Genomic DNA, 17,945 nt, shown 5'->3' with positions numbered 1-17,945 from the left:
GTAATTTCAGATAATTTGAGGATCCCCTGAAACTAATCACTTTCAATTTAGATACGCACAGACCCCAGATTAAGAACCACTCCTCTCATAGTTCCTTTCGGCTTAGCTAAATTGACACACAATCTCAAGACAAGTCTCCTTCCAGCAAAACTGAATCTCTTGATCACAGAAATTAAAAGGCAACTCCCAGTGTTATAAATGGTGTTTCTGAGGAGCACACTTAGAGTTCTGATCACCTAGATCTGAGGAACACAGGAAGGCATGCTCCAGGAGATGGAGGGTGTGTGTGTCAGTTCAACAGGCATGCCTTGCTCACATGGCAGAGGCTTCCAGCAGCTGGCAGAGCATCAAGGAGAAGAGCATATATTTTGCAAGAGGAAGTACCATTTTGAGAAAAAAGTCCATTTGGATGATCTTGACTATTCCCAGGACACTGAACACCTGGTGCGGTATCACATTCCAAGAACCCAGGTCAGAAAGCTTCAGGACACTTAGTATCCTGACATAGGGCATAATGTCAGTGAGAGCAAGATGCAGATTGATTCTGGTTGACGTGTGCCAATGAACTACACAGACATCTTCCGCAATATTTGTCTGAAGCCATTCAGCATGGGTGTCTAGACCACCATGTATTTTTTAGTTATAACAATATCACAGTCAGTTGATATTGCTTGAAACTATATTACAAAATCACATTACTACTTAAAATGATATGTATGTTCAAAGCATTCCTGCTGTAGAAGTGCCAAAATAAATAATAACATGATTAGAAGAAAGTATGGATATTTCATAACGAGAGAGATAATGTTTTGCATATAAAAAGCAAAAAATTATAAGGCAAAAATGAAAGATTTAACATATAAAAATTAGAAATTTATATCACCATAAAGATAGCTTAAGTTAAACTTGAATAATTTTAAATATGTCAAAGTGTTAATGCCCTTAATGTATGAAAGGCTCTAGGAAATCAAGAAAACAAAGATAAACACCTAGACAGAAATGACATGCAAACAGATAGGCTACAACAAACAAACAAAAAAGGATTCTAATAAACATGAGAAAAATTAAACCTCGCTAAGAGTAAAGGAATTACAAATTAAAATAGTTTGTGATCATAATTGTTACTTTTTAACCTATTAAATTGACAAAGGTTTTCAAAAATGATTTATAGTCAGTGCTGGTAGGGGTGTAAATTAGTACAACCTTTTTGGAGGTCAATCTGGCAATATACATCAGAAACTTTAAAAATATTCACATTCTTTGACCTGGTAATTACATGCTAGGAATTTATCCTGTAGCTTGTTTGACTTATGACACACACTTTTTGTTCTAAGAAGATGAGCCTAAGCATCTTAATTGAACTGGATATGATTGATCCAGTTTTACAGGCTTCATAGATACAAGGCTGGTGTCTTAGCATAAAGACCTGATGCTAAGGTGAGACTGTGAAGACACATGACCAGGGCCATCAGACAAATCCCTGAGTCTGGCCAAATTTTTACTGTTCATAATTGAAGCAAAGATGGCATGTTGAAATCCATGTAGAACTTTACCTTGCCTGTGTCTATAGCCATGATCCTAGGTAAAGTCACAGCACACACTCAAACTATCATTGTTCATTAATGGGCATTTTTGAGTCAGGCACCTCAGTACCAAGTTTAATTTTCCAGAGGCTTTCCTAATCCCAAGAGTGTCCCAGAGGTGCTGCTGTATTTCAGTGATGTTCTGAGCACGGGCTTGACAGAAAATGAACTTGTCAAAGACGTTACATCATTTTGATACATTGCATATTTGAGTAAAACAAAGAGAAACCAGAAATACGTTCTTCTAGAGTTATTCTCTTGGGTTGCTCTGTTGGTGCTATTGGTATTCATTGTGTTGTTCCATACAAGACAGGACCAATTCACAGAGCACCTACTCCAATAATAAAGTGAAGGCATTAGGATTGTCTGGAGCAGCTTACTAATCTCACATATTTTCTTTCATAAGAGGCAACAAAGACTGATCTGCTTTGACCCTCGGCCTTCACACTTCCTCAGTTGTGGCAGCAGACTGTCCCCACACCCCCATCACTGCAGCACTTCTGTCCACTACGGTCCTTATCCAAGTATCTGTGCTTCCTGGCTTGAGGCTTCTGTTACCAGTACACTGAATAGGAAGAAGTGCTGGGGAGTTGATATCTTAGGAGCAACCCTTAACCAATGACAAATGGGACCAAAAGTTAAGTACCTCAACATTCTTGCCCCTAGGTGGGGCAAGGTGTGAGTGTCTTCCCTACCATCTACAGAAGAACCCAGCGGAATTGACAGCCCTCCTTCCCTCTTGCCTGCAGAGGTAATCTGCTCATTAATGTCCTCTGTACTGGCCTTCTTCCCTTCTCTTCCTCACTCTGCTTCCAATGCTTCCTGGGATCACTTCCCAAATAAAATCACTTGCACTCAAATCCCTATCTCAGAGTCTGCTACTCAGGGGTGGGGAGAAGACCTGCCTAGGACACTAAAATGAGGACTTTTTAACTTTTGAATTGATACTAGAAAATTATGAGAATGTCCACTACTCTTTGTTACTGTTATTGCTAGTAAAACAGTAGTATAGGCCGGGTGCGGTGGCTCACGCCTGTAATCCCAGCACTTTGGGAGGCTGAGGCCAGTGGATCACGAGGTCAGGAGATTGAGACCATCCTGGCTAACATGGTGAAACCCTGTCTCTACTAAAAATACAAAAAAAAAAAAAAAAAAAAAAAAAAATTAGCCAGGTGTGGTGGCGCTGTCATCCCAGCTACTTGGGAGGCTGAGGTAGGAGAATGGCGTGAATCTGGAAGGCGGAGCTTGCAGTGAGCTGAGATCCCACCACCGTACTCCAGCCTGTGCAATGGAGAGAGACTCCGTCTCAAAATATATATATATATACACACACACACACGTATTATTAAATATACATACTGATACTTCCTGAGCCATTTGAGAGTAAATTGGATACTTGTTCCTCTTTACCCTTTAATATTTTAGTGCATATTTCTGAACAAAGATATTCTGTTTTATAAGCTCAGTACAGATATAAAAACGGTTTCCACTGTTTCTTCTTACCTCATCTTTATGCTTCATGGAGTCAGAGCTATGCTTAGTCACACAGTGCCAGATGACATTAAGTCACCAATTCTTCCTACTTGAGAAAAATATCATTTCCAGAATGAAATTACAAAGACAGTGATAGATAAGCCTTTACTGTCAATAGAAGCAGTGAAGACATGTCACAGCCACAGAAGGATGTCCAGGTTTTTGCAGTCTGCACTGTCGACCTGCCTTTATTTGTACTTTCTGAGTATGAGACTCTGTGGCTTATGACACCATCACCCCGATATGCCCTGGGGTCTTTTGCTCAGTTTTCGTGAATACACATTTGTCTAATATCCTGGATCAGCCACTGCAATTCCCATCCATGTTGAGACATCTCTACACATTTCAGTGGTCTCCAGGAAGTCTGAAAGGTACCTCAAATCTGACATGTCCCAAAGCTTAATCATGATCTCTCCCCGCCAAACCTAGTCCTCTCTTTGCCTTGTCTCCTGGAAAGTGGGACCAGCACCCATGCTGCTGTGTGTGGATCCATTTTTAACACCTGGCTTCACTTACCCTTCAAACCCCCACATGCAATCCATCATTGAGGTTCATCAGCTCCTCCCACTTTTCTCCAATTCTGCTTTCATCACCATCACCCTTGTACGCACTATCAACATCTGTCCCTGGAACGACAGCAAAATCCTCTGGCTGGTCTGCTTCACTCCAGCATCTCTCCAAATGATTCTCTACCTTGCAGCTAGACAAACATTCTGGATCACAAATCCGACCATATCATCTTTCTGCTTAAAACCCCGCAAAGGTTTCTAGTCTTTGAATAAGTTCACATGTCCTTCACTTGACCACTCATGGTCTGACTGCTATCTCCCTTTCCTGCTCAATTCCCACAGTCTTTGTTCCAGTCACACAGCTTTCTATCAGTCTGTTCATTATGTGTTCTACATAAGGCCTCTGCACATGCTGTTCTCTTTCTGGAATATTCCTTATTTATTGTCTCAAATCTCCGTCAGATCATAACTGATGTCTCCCTCCCTTCTTGATTTGGTGCAATTTCACATTCTATTTTCTGGAATCACATATCTCTCTCTTTTTTTTGTAATGGGCAGTTACAATTTTATGTTTTGTTTGTGACTGCTGAATTACTATCTTCTCCACTAGAGTATGAACTTCACAGGACAGAAACTGTGTCTGTGGGGCTTACCATGGTATCCTCAGGGCCTACAGAGTGTATTGAACTTAGTAGGTCATGAATAAATAGCTGTTAAATGCAGGAATAAGGAGAGTCGATGACTTTCCTAGCCCATCTGTTTGGGCTAATAAGTTGTGCACATTGCTCTGACTGAACTGTTTCACTTTTTTTAATTGGATAAGAAGTAACCAGAAAAAGGACTAACTGAGGAATTCAAGTTGTTGACAAGATGGTAACATAAGTGACTTGTCTATAACCGACCCACAGAAGGCAGAGTCATCATATTATCTTGGCCACATTACAGATACCACATCCGGAAATCACTCCTATAAAACACTGGCTAGAAATTCTGTCTTATATATGGACCTGATTTTGATGTTGGACAAAGCTGTAAAAGGGTGTTTGTTGCACATTTAACATAAATTGTCAAAGGCACCAACATATCAATGGAAAGTGACCAAGAAGTCTGATACTAACTCCATCCTGATTTTATATGACTGTTTCTAGGAAAAAAACTTCACTGTGGCAAATTCCTTCTCAAAATAGCTCAACATGCTTATTTTCCATCTTAAACCTCTGCTGTAACAATTATAGCTCTTTCCAGTGCCTTGTAAAACCCAGGCTGTCAGACACTATCATTTCTGGAAAAGGGTCTGTGTTTGCCTCAGCCACATGTAAGCAGTTAGTGGGCAGAAGTCTTATCTGAGCAGTCACCACCCTGTCTTCACTTTCAAGCAATGACCAAGTTGAAAGGGTACTAATGATGCCCCAGAGTGTACTCTTGGTGGAGAATGGCCAGTGAGAATTGCCAGGTTCCTACCTAGTTAACATGTCATTCCATGTTCGGCCATAAGGGTCAGTTCTGATTGCAGAGTGGGGCAACCCTCTGTTGAGACAAGCCCTGGCTACTTCTGTCTAGGCTTAATTAGAGACTTGGAATAGAAGCAGGAACACGTTCTGGAGGCTGCTGTTTTTGTACCAACCCCTCTCACATTTGTATCACAAATGTTTGCCTTTGCTGGAAATAATGGAGCTGGACCAAGGTGTTTCCTGGCAGAATGACTGAGGTCGTGGGACCTGTGTCACATGAGATCCAGGGCACAGATGGGTTCGGGTGGCACCACCATGGTAATTGACTGCCAAAGCTCTCTTCTCTGGACTTGAGGCAGCAGAGTCAGTAGAAGCCATGCTTCCGCAGTTGTCTGGCATTTGCGTCTCAGCCATGTCCCTTAAGGATGTGCCAGAACTACACTGTGAAAGAACCAACAATAGTTTCCTGGCTGCAAAAACTGCTGAAGTGGAACCAACTGGTTTATATGTATATATATTTAACTCACTAGCATAACACAGAGGCAGTCTTTAAGCAAAAAAGCACCATTTAAAAGATTTTGGCTAGAAGGAAGTGGGTGTTTGAATTTGCTAAGGAGAGTTCTGTGATTCAGTGGTTGCTGTTCTTAGTCATTCTCAATGCCTATTAGGGTTTTTTTCATTGAAATGCTCATTGTAATATACACTGCAGTGATTTAGGGTGGGATCAGAGCAGTGAGGGCTGCCTCAGGAAAGGATGGTCATGTAATGTGTCTCTCCTACCTGTTTACAACCAGCCTAGTACCAGACACCTTGAAGCAGCACAAAGCCCAGAGATTTCAGAGGTAGAAGGTACTGAACTGACTCCAAAACCGATCACTAGTTCTGTGTGCAATCTTAGCCACACCTCTTTGCATCTCCCAGCCTTGGTTTCTTCATCCATAAAATTGGGATGATAATATTTATATCAGGATTGTTACAGGAAATAAATGAGGTGACATATTTAAAGTACTTGCCAGAGTTCTTGGAGCATAATATGGGCTCAACAAATGTTAACTCCTTCCCCTTGCCCTGTTCTGAGTGTTCTGTGGAGGAGCGGTGCAGACTGCAATCTAAGGGCTGGGGACCTGGTCCATGCACATGGTCTGTGCAGCCCTAGGGGGCGCCACTCACATCTCTATTTATGTTCCCAACAGGGACAGAATAATTGTAAGGAAGAGGCAGCTATCTTGTTTCTACTTTGGGAAAACTTAGCATAGTGATACAAAAATAATAACTGTGTGATTCAAAAGTGTTTTTTTTCTCTATTTTCCATAAATTCCCTACTATTTTCTTGTATTTTATTACTTTTTTTAAATAACCTGTAGATTTTGATATTTTCCATTTTCTCTGGAACCTTAGAAGATGTTCACAATGGTTTTTTGTCCTTGCAATAGTTTTCTGAGAATGATGGTTTATGTTCTCACTTATAGGTGGGAATTGAACAATAAGAGCACTTGGATACAGTAAGGGGAACATCACTCACTGGGGCCTGTCGTGGGGTAGGGGATTGGGGGGAGGGATAGCATTAGGAGATATACCTAATGAAAATGACGAGTTAATGGGTGCAGCACACCAACATGGCACATGTATACATATATAACAAACCTGCACATTGTGCACATGTACCCTAGAACTTAAAGTATAATAATAATTTTAAAAAAAGATGTTCACAATGAACACGGGCTATTCGTCATATGGTCTAAGATATCTCCCATCTCATGAACTCACATGACTTATGAAAACAGATGATGTAAGCATTCCAACCTCTCCTTAAATTGCCAACGTTAGTCATGTGGGGTCAAGTGAAATTAAAAAGGCCTTGGAAACCAGAGTCCTGGGTTTGAATTCTGATTCTGATTCTGTGACTTTAAGGATACATTTTTTTCTTTTATTAAAGAAGCATCATGTGACTCCTGCCCAGCTGGACAGCGAGGATAAAATGAGACAAGGCATGTAAAATGCACAGACATAGCAGGCACGCAATATGTTTTACAACCTCTGCCTTGCCTTGATTATTCTTAGTTTTATTTTCTTTTTAAATACAATCAACTAGTTTAGGAATAAACATGACACCTTTGAAACAATTTGCATGCAGATCTTGGTATATAAAAATGGAAAATAAATGTAGTGATTTTACTGTTAATTATTCCTGTTGAATAATATCATGTATTCATGCATTTGGTGAGGCACTAACGTTTTATCCAAGATGCTTGTGTATTTCAGTGATATAATGTCATTTTAAATAATCATAAAGCACAGGCCTCACACACATACAAATCAGATGTTGTAATAAATTAATATACTTCATTTATTCATAGTGTCTATGTCTATAGTAGGTTGATACTAGGACACATATATACAGCAAACCCAGGAACTTGAATCAAGGGACAGTGCAAATGGCTGGAGTCAGAGAAGACAGGAGGAGGTAGGTACAGAATGACAGTGTGCATCGTGCAAAACGGTACAGCACTGTCAAGAAAATCACCACCATAATTCCAGGGCAATGAGCATTTGGAGGCAGATGGCGGAATGGCAATAAGATAGGAAAACATCAAGAACTACCAAGGATTATGAGAAATGAGATATAGAGCAATACTCTAAGCAGATGCCTAGGCACAAAACAACCTTCTTTTCTTTTGGCTGGAGAAGTAGGAAATAAATGCTAAAACTCCCTTTAATATGTGCAGGAGGGAAAACATGCAAGCCAGCTTACCAAGCTTAATAGATTTCATGTCCAAGGTAATGTCAGATTTGGCACTCTTGAAAGAGCAGGCATATACTCTTCCTCTCGAAAGAGTACTTAGTTAACAAATGTGGAGCAGTTTGGAATTTTCTACGGAAAATGAGAGAAAAAGTAAAAATCTATATAATTTAATGTATGTGGTTCAAGATTCAGTTTAAACTACTTTGGGGACATCACTACTGTAATGGGTCTTAACATGTTTTAAATCACTAATATTCAGTTAAACTCATAATGGAGGCCTTCGACTGAATAATTAATATCAAATATTCTAACTGGCATCAAGGATATATTGGCTACAAGGAAATGATGAAAAGTTTGATTAAAATGGACTTTTATCTGAGGAACTAAGTGACATAAAAATGAGGTGGCAGTAGCATTAACCCCCTGATCTCAGCTGTTTGGCATCTTAAAGTGATATTACATGCTAGGGCTTTCTGCATTTTCAGGAAGTTTGAGTTGACAATGGAGACATCTTAATCTCACAAAGAATTAAATCGCTGCTAATTCATCATTTTGTCCTCGGCATTAAGACTGAGGTGGTATCACGGGGCCATTCAAACAGGCAGCTGATTCTACTGGGAAGGGGAAGTAGACACTAGATTTTTCAGCATAGGGAATCTTAAGAGAAAGGATGAAAAAGCTTAATTTGGTGGCGTAAAAGAGCTTCACTGATTTTCAAAAGGCAGTAAACCCCATCACATGCAGATGTGGAAGATATGATCTAGATAAGTTCTTCAGCTCATCTTAGTATTCCTGCAAAGTCAGAGCAGCAATCTCAGGGACAAACACTGCAAGGTAGCTTTGCACAGTGAGGAAGGCTCTTCAGGTAGGATTGCACCACCAGGAAAGTGTCAAAATCACTGGCCATGATTCACAGTGTCTATTAATAAATGAAGTGTGACAGCCTCAAACTCTGGTAGAACATTCCAACCACTGGCATGACTGCAGGGAGCAGTACATATATGCTCATGAAGCATCTTATTTGACAAGCTGGCCTTGTCGCCAGAGACGTACTTGTCATACAGAGAAGTTGGGCAGCATGGAGACTTTGTCAACTTTTACACACCCACTCAAACCTCTACCCACACCCAGACAAGCACTTACACACCTATTGACCTAATGTTCTGATTGCTCAACTTTTCATTGAACTCTCTGGAGTACTATCTAGATTAGCTTCAGCCAAAGCCCAGTACTGTGGCATTGCTGGAAGTCTGCAGAACTTGAATGTCACCGCCAGTGATTTAGCAAGCTCGATAAAATAGTGCAACGCTGGCAAAGGAAGATTCAGTAACAGTGAGTGAAGCAGAAGTTCACTGGAGAAGAGAACAAGAGAAATCTGAGAGGGAAACCATCTTTAAGGAGTGAGGTAAATGACAGAAAAGGATGTTGAGGACACCCAGCCAAAATGCTTTTGGGATAACCAAAGATAGTAGACAGCATGCTTGTTGCAAGTTTCAAAGTTACCCGTGGTTGGAGTCTTCCTGATGGGCATAAGTAGACAAGAAGACTGAGACCAATAAAATGAACCAACTGAAACATTAAAGTGGAAGCATGCTCTTATGGCGTATTTCTTCTGAAATGAATACAATCGTACCCAATGTGAAAACACCGGGAAGGTACTTAGAAAGCAAATTCATTATGGGTTCCTAGGAAGCAAGCATTTAGCTGCTTGCTCCTTCTAAAGTTGCTCTTTCTCTTCAAACTCTGCTTTAGTATATTGCTTCCCATTGCACAGCCAAGTTGAAAGCTGCTTGAGATGTTCAGAGAGAGCTTTTTTTCTCCCAAGTAACTTATATAATACAAGTTATAGAAATATCAAGGACTAGAGGCGAACGTGGCCCGAGCAGGCCTTTGTCTCTCATCAGCCTCAGGAAAGGGAGTCTTTCTCTCCACAGGACTGCTCATGCAGCACTCACTAGGAAATTTATTGTCATCTTTTTTCTTCTGGGGAGATATTTCTAATCTTAAAGAACTAAAGTACCAATTTGCAGACACTGTTTTTTCATCTCTCAGGAGTGTTCTAACAAAACAGGATTCTCTTTTTGGTAGGCCAAGTATATTGCTTAATGTTCATCTAGCAATTACACATTAAACTGTTCATATTTCAAACAAAGGGCCCAAGGGAACTGATAAAAGAATTGATTTTTATGACAGCATTACAGAGACGGTTGAAAGGCATTACTTAACCTGTATATTAGGAATGTTCTGTGTCATATACAAAGATGAAGAAGTCACAGTCCCTGTCCTCAAAGGCACTTACATTTTAGTAAGAAATACAAACAGGTGAGCAAATAACGTAAGGGAATATGATAGGTGCAGAGTACGGATTAAACTCTGAACTTCATAACCTTAGCCAAAATGCTTAAAATGAATACACTCGCAGCCAGACTGTTTGGGTTCAAATCCCAACTCTGCCATATTTTAGCTGTTGAACTTGGGCAAGTTTATTTAACCTCTCTCTGCCTGTGACCTTCCCTATGAAATGGGGATAATTATCAGGTTGCTGCTGAGTCACAGGGTTGCTGTGAGCATTGTCAGTCAGAAGATGCAAAGCATTTAGAACTGTGCCTTGTACATAGTAAGTGCTCACTAGGGATGAACTATTTAGAAGTCTGGGCTCGGTGTGGTGGCTCCCTCCTGTAAGCCCAGCACTTTGGGAGGCCAAGGCAGGTGGATCACTTGAGGTCAGAAGTTCAAGACCAGCCTGGCCAACATGGTGAAACCCTGCCTCTACTAAAAATACAAAAATTAGCCGGGCGTGGTGGTGCATGCCGTAATCCTAGCTACTTGGGAGTCTGAGGCACAAGAATTGCTTGAACCCAGGAGGTGGAGGTTGCAGTGAGCCGAGATCGTACCACTGCACTCCAGCCTGGGCGACAGAGTGAGACTCCATCTCAAAAAAAAACAAAGAAGTCTGGACTTCTATTGATTTCAGAGAAAAGATACATTCTTACGAAACATCATTACTTATATTGGAAAACAGCACTCTAAAACAAACTGTCAAAAAAGCTTTGGTGAATTTCTTTCTCATAACTTCCTTGTATATATAAAGAAAATCTATTCTTGGCTAGGTGTAGTGGTTCATGCCTATAATCCCAGCACTTTGGGAGGCTGAGGCAAGCTGATTGTTTAAACTCAGGAGTTTGAGACCAGCCTGGGCAACTTGGCAAAACCTTGCCTTTACAAAAAAATGCAAAATTTAGCTGGGTGTGGTGGTATGTGCCTGTAGTCCCAGCTACTCTGGAGGCTGAGGTTGGAAAATGCTTGAGCCTGGGAGGCAGATGTTGCAGTGAGCCGAGATTGTACCACTGTACTCCAGCATGGGCAACAGATGAGATCAGACCGTCCAGCAAGACTTGGGTATAGGAGTAGGTATTGCTCCAGTGGTGGGGCCCATACTTAGGCCTCCACCTGGGTAGAGGAAACAAAACAAAAACCAAAAAAAACTATTCTCATCTGCATAGCAATGTATTGACTCTACTGTATACATGGCTTTATGTTAGGTTCTGGGTGTAACAAGTGATGGGTATAAAACAAAGTCTCTTATTTCAAGGAATTTATAGTTCAATGGGGTGGAAAGGGGCAGTGGAGAATAATAACCTAATTCAGGGTGTTTTTAGGGTACTGGGAAGGTGCTAACCAAATGTTATGGAAGTTTAAAGGAAGAAGAGCCAAGGAAGATGGCATGGGTTTTGGCAGGGGGACTCGGAGGCGTCTTAGAGGCAGAAGGAGAGGTATATCAAACAGGTGGCTGTAACTGGAGTCACAACAGTGGGATATGAATGTCAGGCACTTTTGGAATCATCATCATAGAGATGGGTCTTGAATTGGCAGGAATGGAGGAGATGGCACAGAGAGAATCCACATGGAGCAAAAGGTGGGAAGCAGAATCTGGTGGAAGTATCAGTGGTGTGGTCAGAAGCCTGGGGCAAGAGGCTATAGTGTGAGTGTGTTGAGTGGAAATAGAACCAACAGGTATAGGCCACTTTTTCTTAGGAAATGTGGGAAAAGGAGGGTTGACCAAGGGTCTTTGTTTTTCTCTGACATACAAGAGTCAATTTATTGGGGTAGTCCTGCCACCTGAGTCCTGCTGAGGTATAAGTCCTGGTAGTTGCATGTTCAACACTGCCCGGACCTGAGATAATAGGATTATCTTAGTAGTATCTCTGGATCTCTCCCACCAGCAAATAGGGTGCTGCTGTCATGCCATGTCTGCCCTGGGAGCCAAAGCATCACGCTCCACCTTCCTAGTTAACTCGCCCTGGGTATGGCCTCCACTACTGGAGCAGTGCCTACTCCTGCACCCAAGTCTTGCTGGACAGGAGCCCTGGCCTCTTGCCTAGAGCTGAGTCAGCATCCTGTATCCGTTATAATCCCCTTCTCCATAGCACTGCTGTCTACTATCATGCCCATTAGCTCAGCTTATCGCTCAAATCACAGTAGATTGCTATGTTCTCTTGCACTTGACCATCCAGACCACTGGTCTTTCCTGAGTCGGCGAATCCTTCAGCTTCAGTGAGTTCCCCCGGCATATCCCTATGCAGGTGCTCCTTCCTCTTCTCCATACAGTAGGGACTCCTGGCAAACTGTGCTGCTGAGGTTGTGCATCTACAATGTAGGCAGGGGAAGGATAAGAACTGCCAAGAGGATTTAAGATGCTACTGAGAGAGGGTAGTTGGTGGCTCAAGGTCCTCAAGAAGCCAGGGAGAATGAGCTCTGGTGTGTGGGTGTGCCTCATTACAGGAAGGCACACTTTGTCCCCAGAAATAAAAAAGAGCTAACAATAAAAAATCCTTCAATGCACTACACAGGCTTTTTGCTGAGGGTTTTGCTTGTATTATTATATTTAATACTCATACCAGCACTATACGGAGGCTCTATTATCATCCCCAATTTGCAGATTAGAAAACAGAGTCTGGAGCAATTCCATCACTGCCCAAGGCCACACGGGTGGTAAGTGATGAAGGTGGGGCTATAACCATGGCCTGACTCCGAGCTCAGGCCCTCAGTGCGTCCCCTTGGGAAGTGTGTGTGAGCGAAGAAGCAGGAGTCTGAACTGCGGGAGCAGAAGTTGAGGGGCTAATGTTGAATGCCTCAAGGTCGTAAAGGAAAGGAAGTGAGGTCACCTCCAGAGACTGGGCTTGGGGAGTTTAGTCATCTTTGTAGAACTTAACGGGAGTAGAAAGGGTTGGAATGGCCACTGTGGGATAGTCAGGGGAGTTGACAACATGACTACAAACAATGCTGGACGCCAGCAGGGACCCAGCTGCGCTGCATAATGTGAATTTTGTAGTGGAACCCATGAATGCACTTTTACAAGTCTCTCCAGCAACCTTTCGCCGCCCACGCACATAGGACCACAGAAGAGCTGCAGTGCCTTTTGCTCACTCCCTAGGATTCCACACTTGATTCTAAGTCCGGAAGAGCAACATCATGTGCTGATGCACGGAGCCATCTGCAGAGAGGGGGATAATGGGATCCCACGGGGCCAGGGATGGGCCAGGTGGGAATGATGGAGGCTTGAGATGGGAAGGGTGGAGAGTTCACTGCTGAAGGGACTGACTGCAAGGAGGCCTGCGAAATCAGAATGGGACCTGGGAGAATTGTGAGCGGCTGGCAGGCTGGAGTGAAAAAGGAGCCATTTGCAAAAACACAGACTTCGATGTTCGCACATCATAGCAGCCTAGGAAACAGCCATTTCCCTGCTTACCTAGGGTGAGCAATAATTTGTGTCAGGCAAGAATAAAGGAATGCTGATTTCATTCTGTTTACTATCAAGAAAACTGGGGGCTGTTCAGGCTGGTAAAACATTGGCCCCTGTACAGGTCTGGTGTTTACGAACGAGGTTGTATTACAACCACACTCTGCTTTCCAAAACAGCACCCTCAGGAGAAAAGAAGTGAAGTCATTTTTCTTAGGAGGCAGAAGATTTAACATTGCTTAACAATAACACTTAACATCGCTTAGCCCTTAGCCTTAGGCAACCTCATAACTACCAAGTGCTGGGAATTGTCTTTTTCCTGTGCTGGCCAGCGTTCTGGCTTTATTTTGTGAAATGTCATTGAGCCTGGCAGCGGGCTGCATGGTCCCGCTTTAAAGATGACAAGAGTTCCATGAAAGCACTTGAGGGTGCCCCTTGACCAGAGCTGCTCACCTACGCCATGCGCTGTGGGGCATTTTCTCTCTGTGTCGATGACTCCAAATTTGGCATAGAAATCAATGTTATTGAATTGTTTCTAAAAACTACTGTGAAGCATTGCACAAACAACATAGGAACCCAATCAGTCAGTAGCATATTAAGTTCCCTATAAGGTTGGCCACCGACTTCCTATAGATGGATTTATTCCTATTTTTAATTAAAAATTTAACTCCATAAATATTTCAAAGCTCCCTGCCTCTGTGATGAAGAGGGATCCGGTGCCTACCGAGATGTGCTCGCCTCACTCTCCTGGCAGAAGGAGACAGCAGTGGAGCTGGTGTGATTCAATTAAGTGGACAGTAAAATCTCCAGGGGGAAAGACAAGAAACCCAGGGTAAATGTCACTGGCACTCAGAGCAGCATCTGCATACCTTTTCAGAAGTCAGCAGTGCGTCTCTGGCCTCTGCTTTCTGCATCTCATTAGTTGAATTTGGAGCCCCCACCCATGGACCAGGGCACAGTGCCTGGGAGGGAGCTTCACATCTCCTCTTTAGATGTTGTGTTGCAGCGTCCCCATTTAAAAGCCACTGCTAGGGGTCCCCCTCGCATTTAGCGGAGCCTTATTTATTCTCCACCACGGCTGCCTCTGGTTGCCAGGTAGCTGCAAAGGTTTTTTGCACGTGCAACTAATTGTTCTCACTATTGTGTATGTGGGTGAGTGAACTTTTTGCCAAAATTATTTCCAGTTTGAGATGCTTCCCCTTCAGCTACAGTTTTATTCTGGGGCTGGCAGGATTTTGTCAATTCATACATTCATAAAGAGCCATAAACAGCATAAATGTATTACCTTTCTCAGAAAACCCCCACCACAGTGTTTAATCCTAAAATATACTTGTTTAGAGTCAGTCATGAGTGAGCATTTCAGGGATTAGTGAAAATAAACAAGACTTGGAAATTCAGAAGACTTTACGTTAACAATTACACACAGAAGCATGGCTGCACTACCGCAAAAGGCTGATTTGCTTGACTCCTTTACTCTAACAGTAGAGTCCTGAGGATGGACTGGGACTGTGCCTCCAGTTTCCATATTCTCAGGGCCTGGCACATACTAGGTGATCACCAGATACATGGTGAATGAATGAATGAGTGACATTTATAGAATTTTAAATGCTATTTCTGTGCCTTTGAATTGTACCCAAAACTCCATTTCTACACTCTGAGTGCAGATTGGTCAGGAAGATTTTAAACTATTTCCAGTTTTCCTTTTTTTATTCTCTCTCATAAGAACATTCTATTTTCCATCTGCCTTAACCACAATTTCCATATACTTCAACAGTGAAAGCCGGAAATCTTATATGTAAAACAAATTTTTGGAAACCACTTCCATTTTTAAAATGAAAGAAAATGTAACCGTCCCTCGGGGATGATTCCCCATTCCTTGGGGGAATGGTTCTAGGACTGCACCTCCCCCACCCCAGCCCCCGACCTCAGATACCAGAATCCACAGATGCTCAAGTCCTTGATATAAAATGGAATCGTATTACTATATAACCTATGCACATCTTTCCATACACGTTATATCATCCCTAGATTACTTATAATACTGAGTACAATGTAAAGGCTATGCAAATAGTTGTTATACTGTACGGTTTAGGGAATAATGACATGGGAAAAAAGTTTGTACATGATCAGTACCATTGTAACTGTGTTTTTTTCTTGGATATTTTCCATCTGAGGTTGATTGAATCCATGAATGTGAAACCCATAGATACGGAAGGCCAATTGTACTAAGCCAAGGAAAATAGAAACAGGAAGCTACTTACAAATGAGGAAAACTTATTAGACAACATCTCTTAAAGAAAAAACAGGAAGATAAATAAAATATAACTTTATAAAAGCTTTAAAAATATTGTATTTTTGGTGTCCTGCCTAATCAGGACAAAACTGCTTCTCTTCTAGATTTGAGATTTCATGACTTTTGAAAATAACGTACTATTTATAAGAGCAGATGGTCACTTTGGCTTTGCTCACTGTAATGTTCAGGGTGTTCGTTTTGTAAGATCACACACAGAGGTACAGTCAACATACAATGTCAAACAGTCACTCCATCTCTGAGCTGGCACTTTAATAGCTCAGCTTTGATGAAAAAGAAGCTCTACTTGGGGTCTTTCCCCCACCCCTTTAAAAGGCAATATTTGAAAACATTGCAGCTTTCAGCCTGGCATTAACCTGTCTTTGTTTCTCTTTTGGATGCATTAATTCTCACACTCTCCTCACCTAACTCCCATTGTAGCTGGACTGCATGCACTCTCGGAAAAGCTGTTTCTTTGTCATGTGCTACTGATAGCAAACTAAAATTCCCCTTCATCTCACCAATAACAGCACAAGCTTTCGAGAACCATATCTCATTTTCAAGGGTGTCTAGTTACAGTATGAGTGGATCATGTCAGGCCAGGGTGGCCCAGCAAACTTTCCCCACGCAGTTGTTTCTTTCCCCCACTGGGTCTGTGCCTCTCAGCAATATTTGCTTACTGCCCTGAGAACAAGGTCAGATTCTAAACCAGGCACAGAACACCTTCCCAAGTTCACATTTCTCTCCTGCTTCTTAACACCCACATGAAACTTCAAGGTTAAGACTGGTCCGCCATTCCTCGTGGGTAACTCTTAGGACAGAGGATTTACTATTTGATTGTCTCTAAGCTTGGTGCAGGATGTTCGATACCATTTTTATAGCAATGGCTTAGGATTTCCATTTAGTATCCAGTATTCTTGCTGACATGTTCAATGGCAATGATATACTATTTTCTCCCCTTAAAAATAACCCACAAGTATTTCAATTATTAGCACATTTGTGAAGATGGAACTAGGGCTGCAGCAGACGGCAGCAAGGCAAAATTATAACATATTCCCTATTTCAAAGCCAGATTTCTATTTCATGTAGACTTCTCTAAAGACTTCATTTGTAGGTGAGCTGGAGATGGGAGACCCCTCCGTGATCTACCTGGGTAAGGATGCGTACTGCCTCTCCATCCCTTCAAAGCGGAGGTTGTGTGCATTCCCATCTGGACCCTTTCCAGGCACCTGTGGAGAGAAAAGTAATTAGAGATGAAGATCCATTATACACCCTGGTTACTGACAATGCATCTCGAAATTATAATCAGTGCACAAATGCTGTTGCCACCTGCCAAAAATCAACCACGGAGAAGCAAGCAAGAACTCTGCATTGCTATAGGAATTGATGATCAAGCCACAAACATGGTATTTAACAACAAAGTCACTTCTTTCAAAAAAGGGTCACTGTCAAACTGATTCCCTCATGTCCCCATGCCAGGAATATTCTGTAGGCTGCTAGACCATTTTCTTCTTCTTCTTTTTTTTTTTAAACTGAATTTACTTTTAAAAATAGTTTTAGGTTTACAGAAACATTGAACAGGTAGTATAGAGACTTCCCATACGTCCTGTACCCAGTTTCCCTCCTACTGCTAGCTGACATTACTTTGGCACATTTCTTACAATTAATGAATCAATATTGATATATTGTTAACTAAAGTCTATAGTTTATTTAGATTTTTAACTAATGCTATTTTTCTGTCCCTGGATCCCATCCAGTATGTTACATTTAGTTTTCACGCCATTATAGTTCCTCTTGGCTGTGAAAAGACCGTATTTTTAAAAGCACCTTTTCTGGCTGGGTGCGGTGGCTCACACCTGCAATCCCAGCACTTTGTTGGGAGGTCAAGGGGGGGCGCGGATCACCTGAGGTCAGGAGTTTGAGACCAGACTGGCCAACATGGTGAAACCCTGTCTCTGCTAAAAAGAGAAAAATTAGCCGGGTGTGGTGGTGCACACCTGTAGTCTCAGTTACTCAGGAGGCTGAGGCAGGAGAATCGCTTGAACCCGGAAGGCAGAGGTTGTAGTGAGCCCACGTAGTGCTACTGCACTTCAGTC

The 17,945-nt window shown here is 42.1% G+C and overlaps 1 protein-coding gene across 4 annotated transcripts in view; it reads right to left on the bottom strand.

Moving 5' to 3' along the window:
- PARD3B (par-3 family cell polarity regulator beta) overlaps positions 1–17,945 on the bottom strand; it is a 1,097,854-nt gene that overhangs the window by 53,711 nt on the left and 1,026,198 nt on the right. For all 4 annotated transcript variants that reach the window (XM_025404986.1, XM_025404990.1, XM_025404989.1 and 1 more), the window contains one exon: positions 16,999–17,078. In XM_025404986.1, the coding sequence (XP_025260771.1) occupies positions 16,999–17,078 (80 nt within the window). The remainder of the gene's footprint in view (positions 1–16,998; positions 17,079–17,945) is intronic.

This window comes from Theropithecus gelada, chromosome 12, assembly GCF_003255815.1.
Source record: "Theropithecus gelada isolate Dixy chromosome 12, Tgel_1.0, whole genome shotgun sequence".
NCBI classification, from domain to species: Eukaryota; Metazoa; Chordata; class Mammalia; order Primates; family Cercopithecidae; genus Theropithecus; species Theropithecus gelada.
This window is presented reverse-complemented; position numbering and strand designations above follow the sequence as displayed.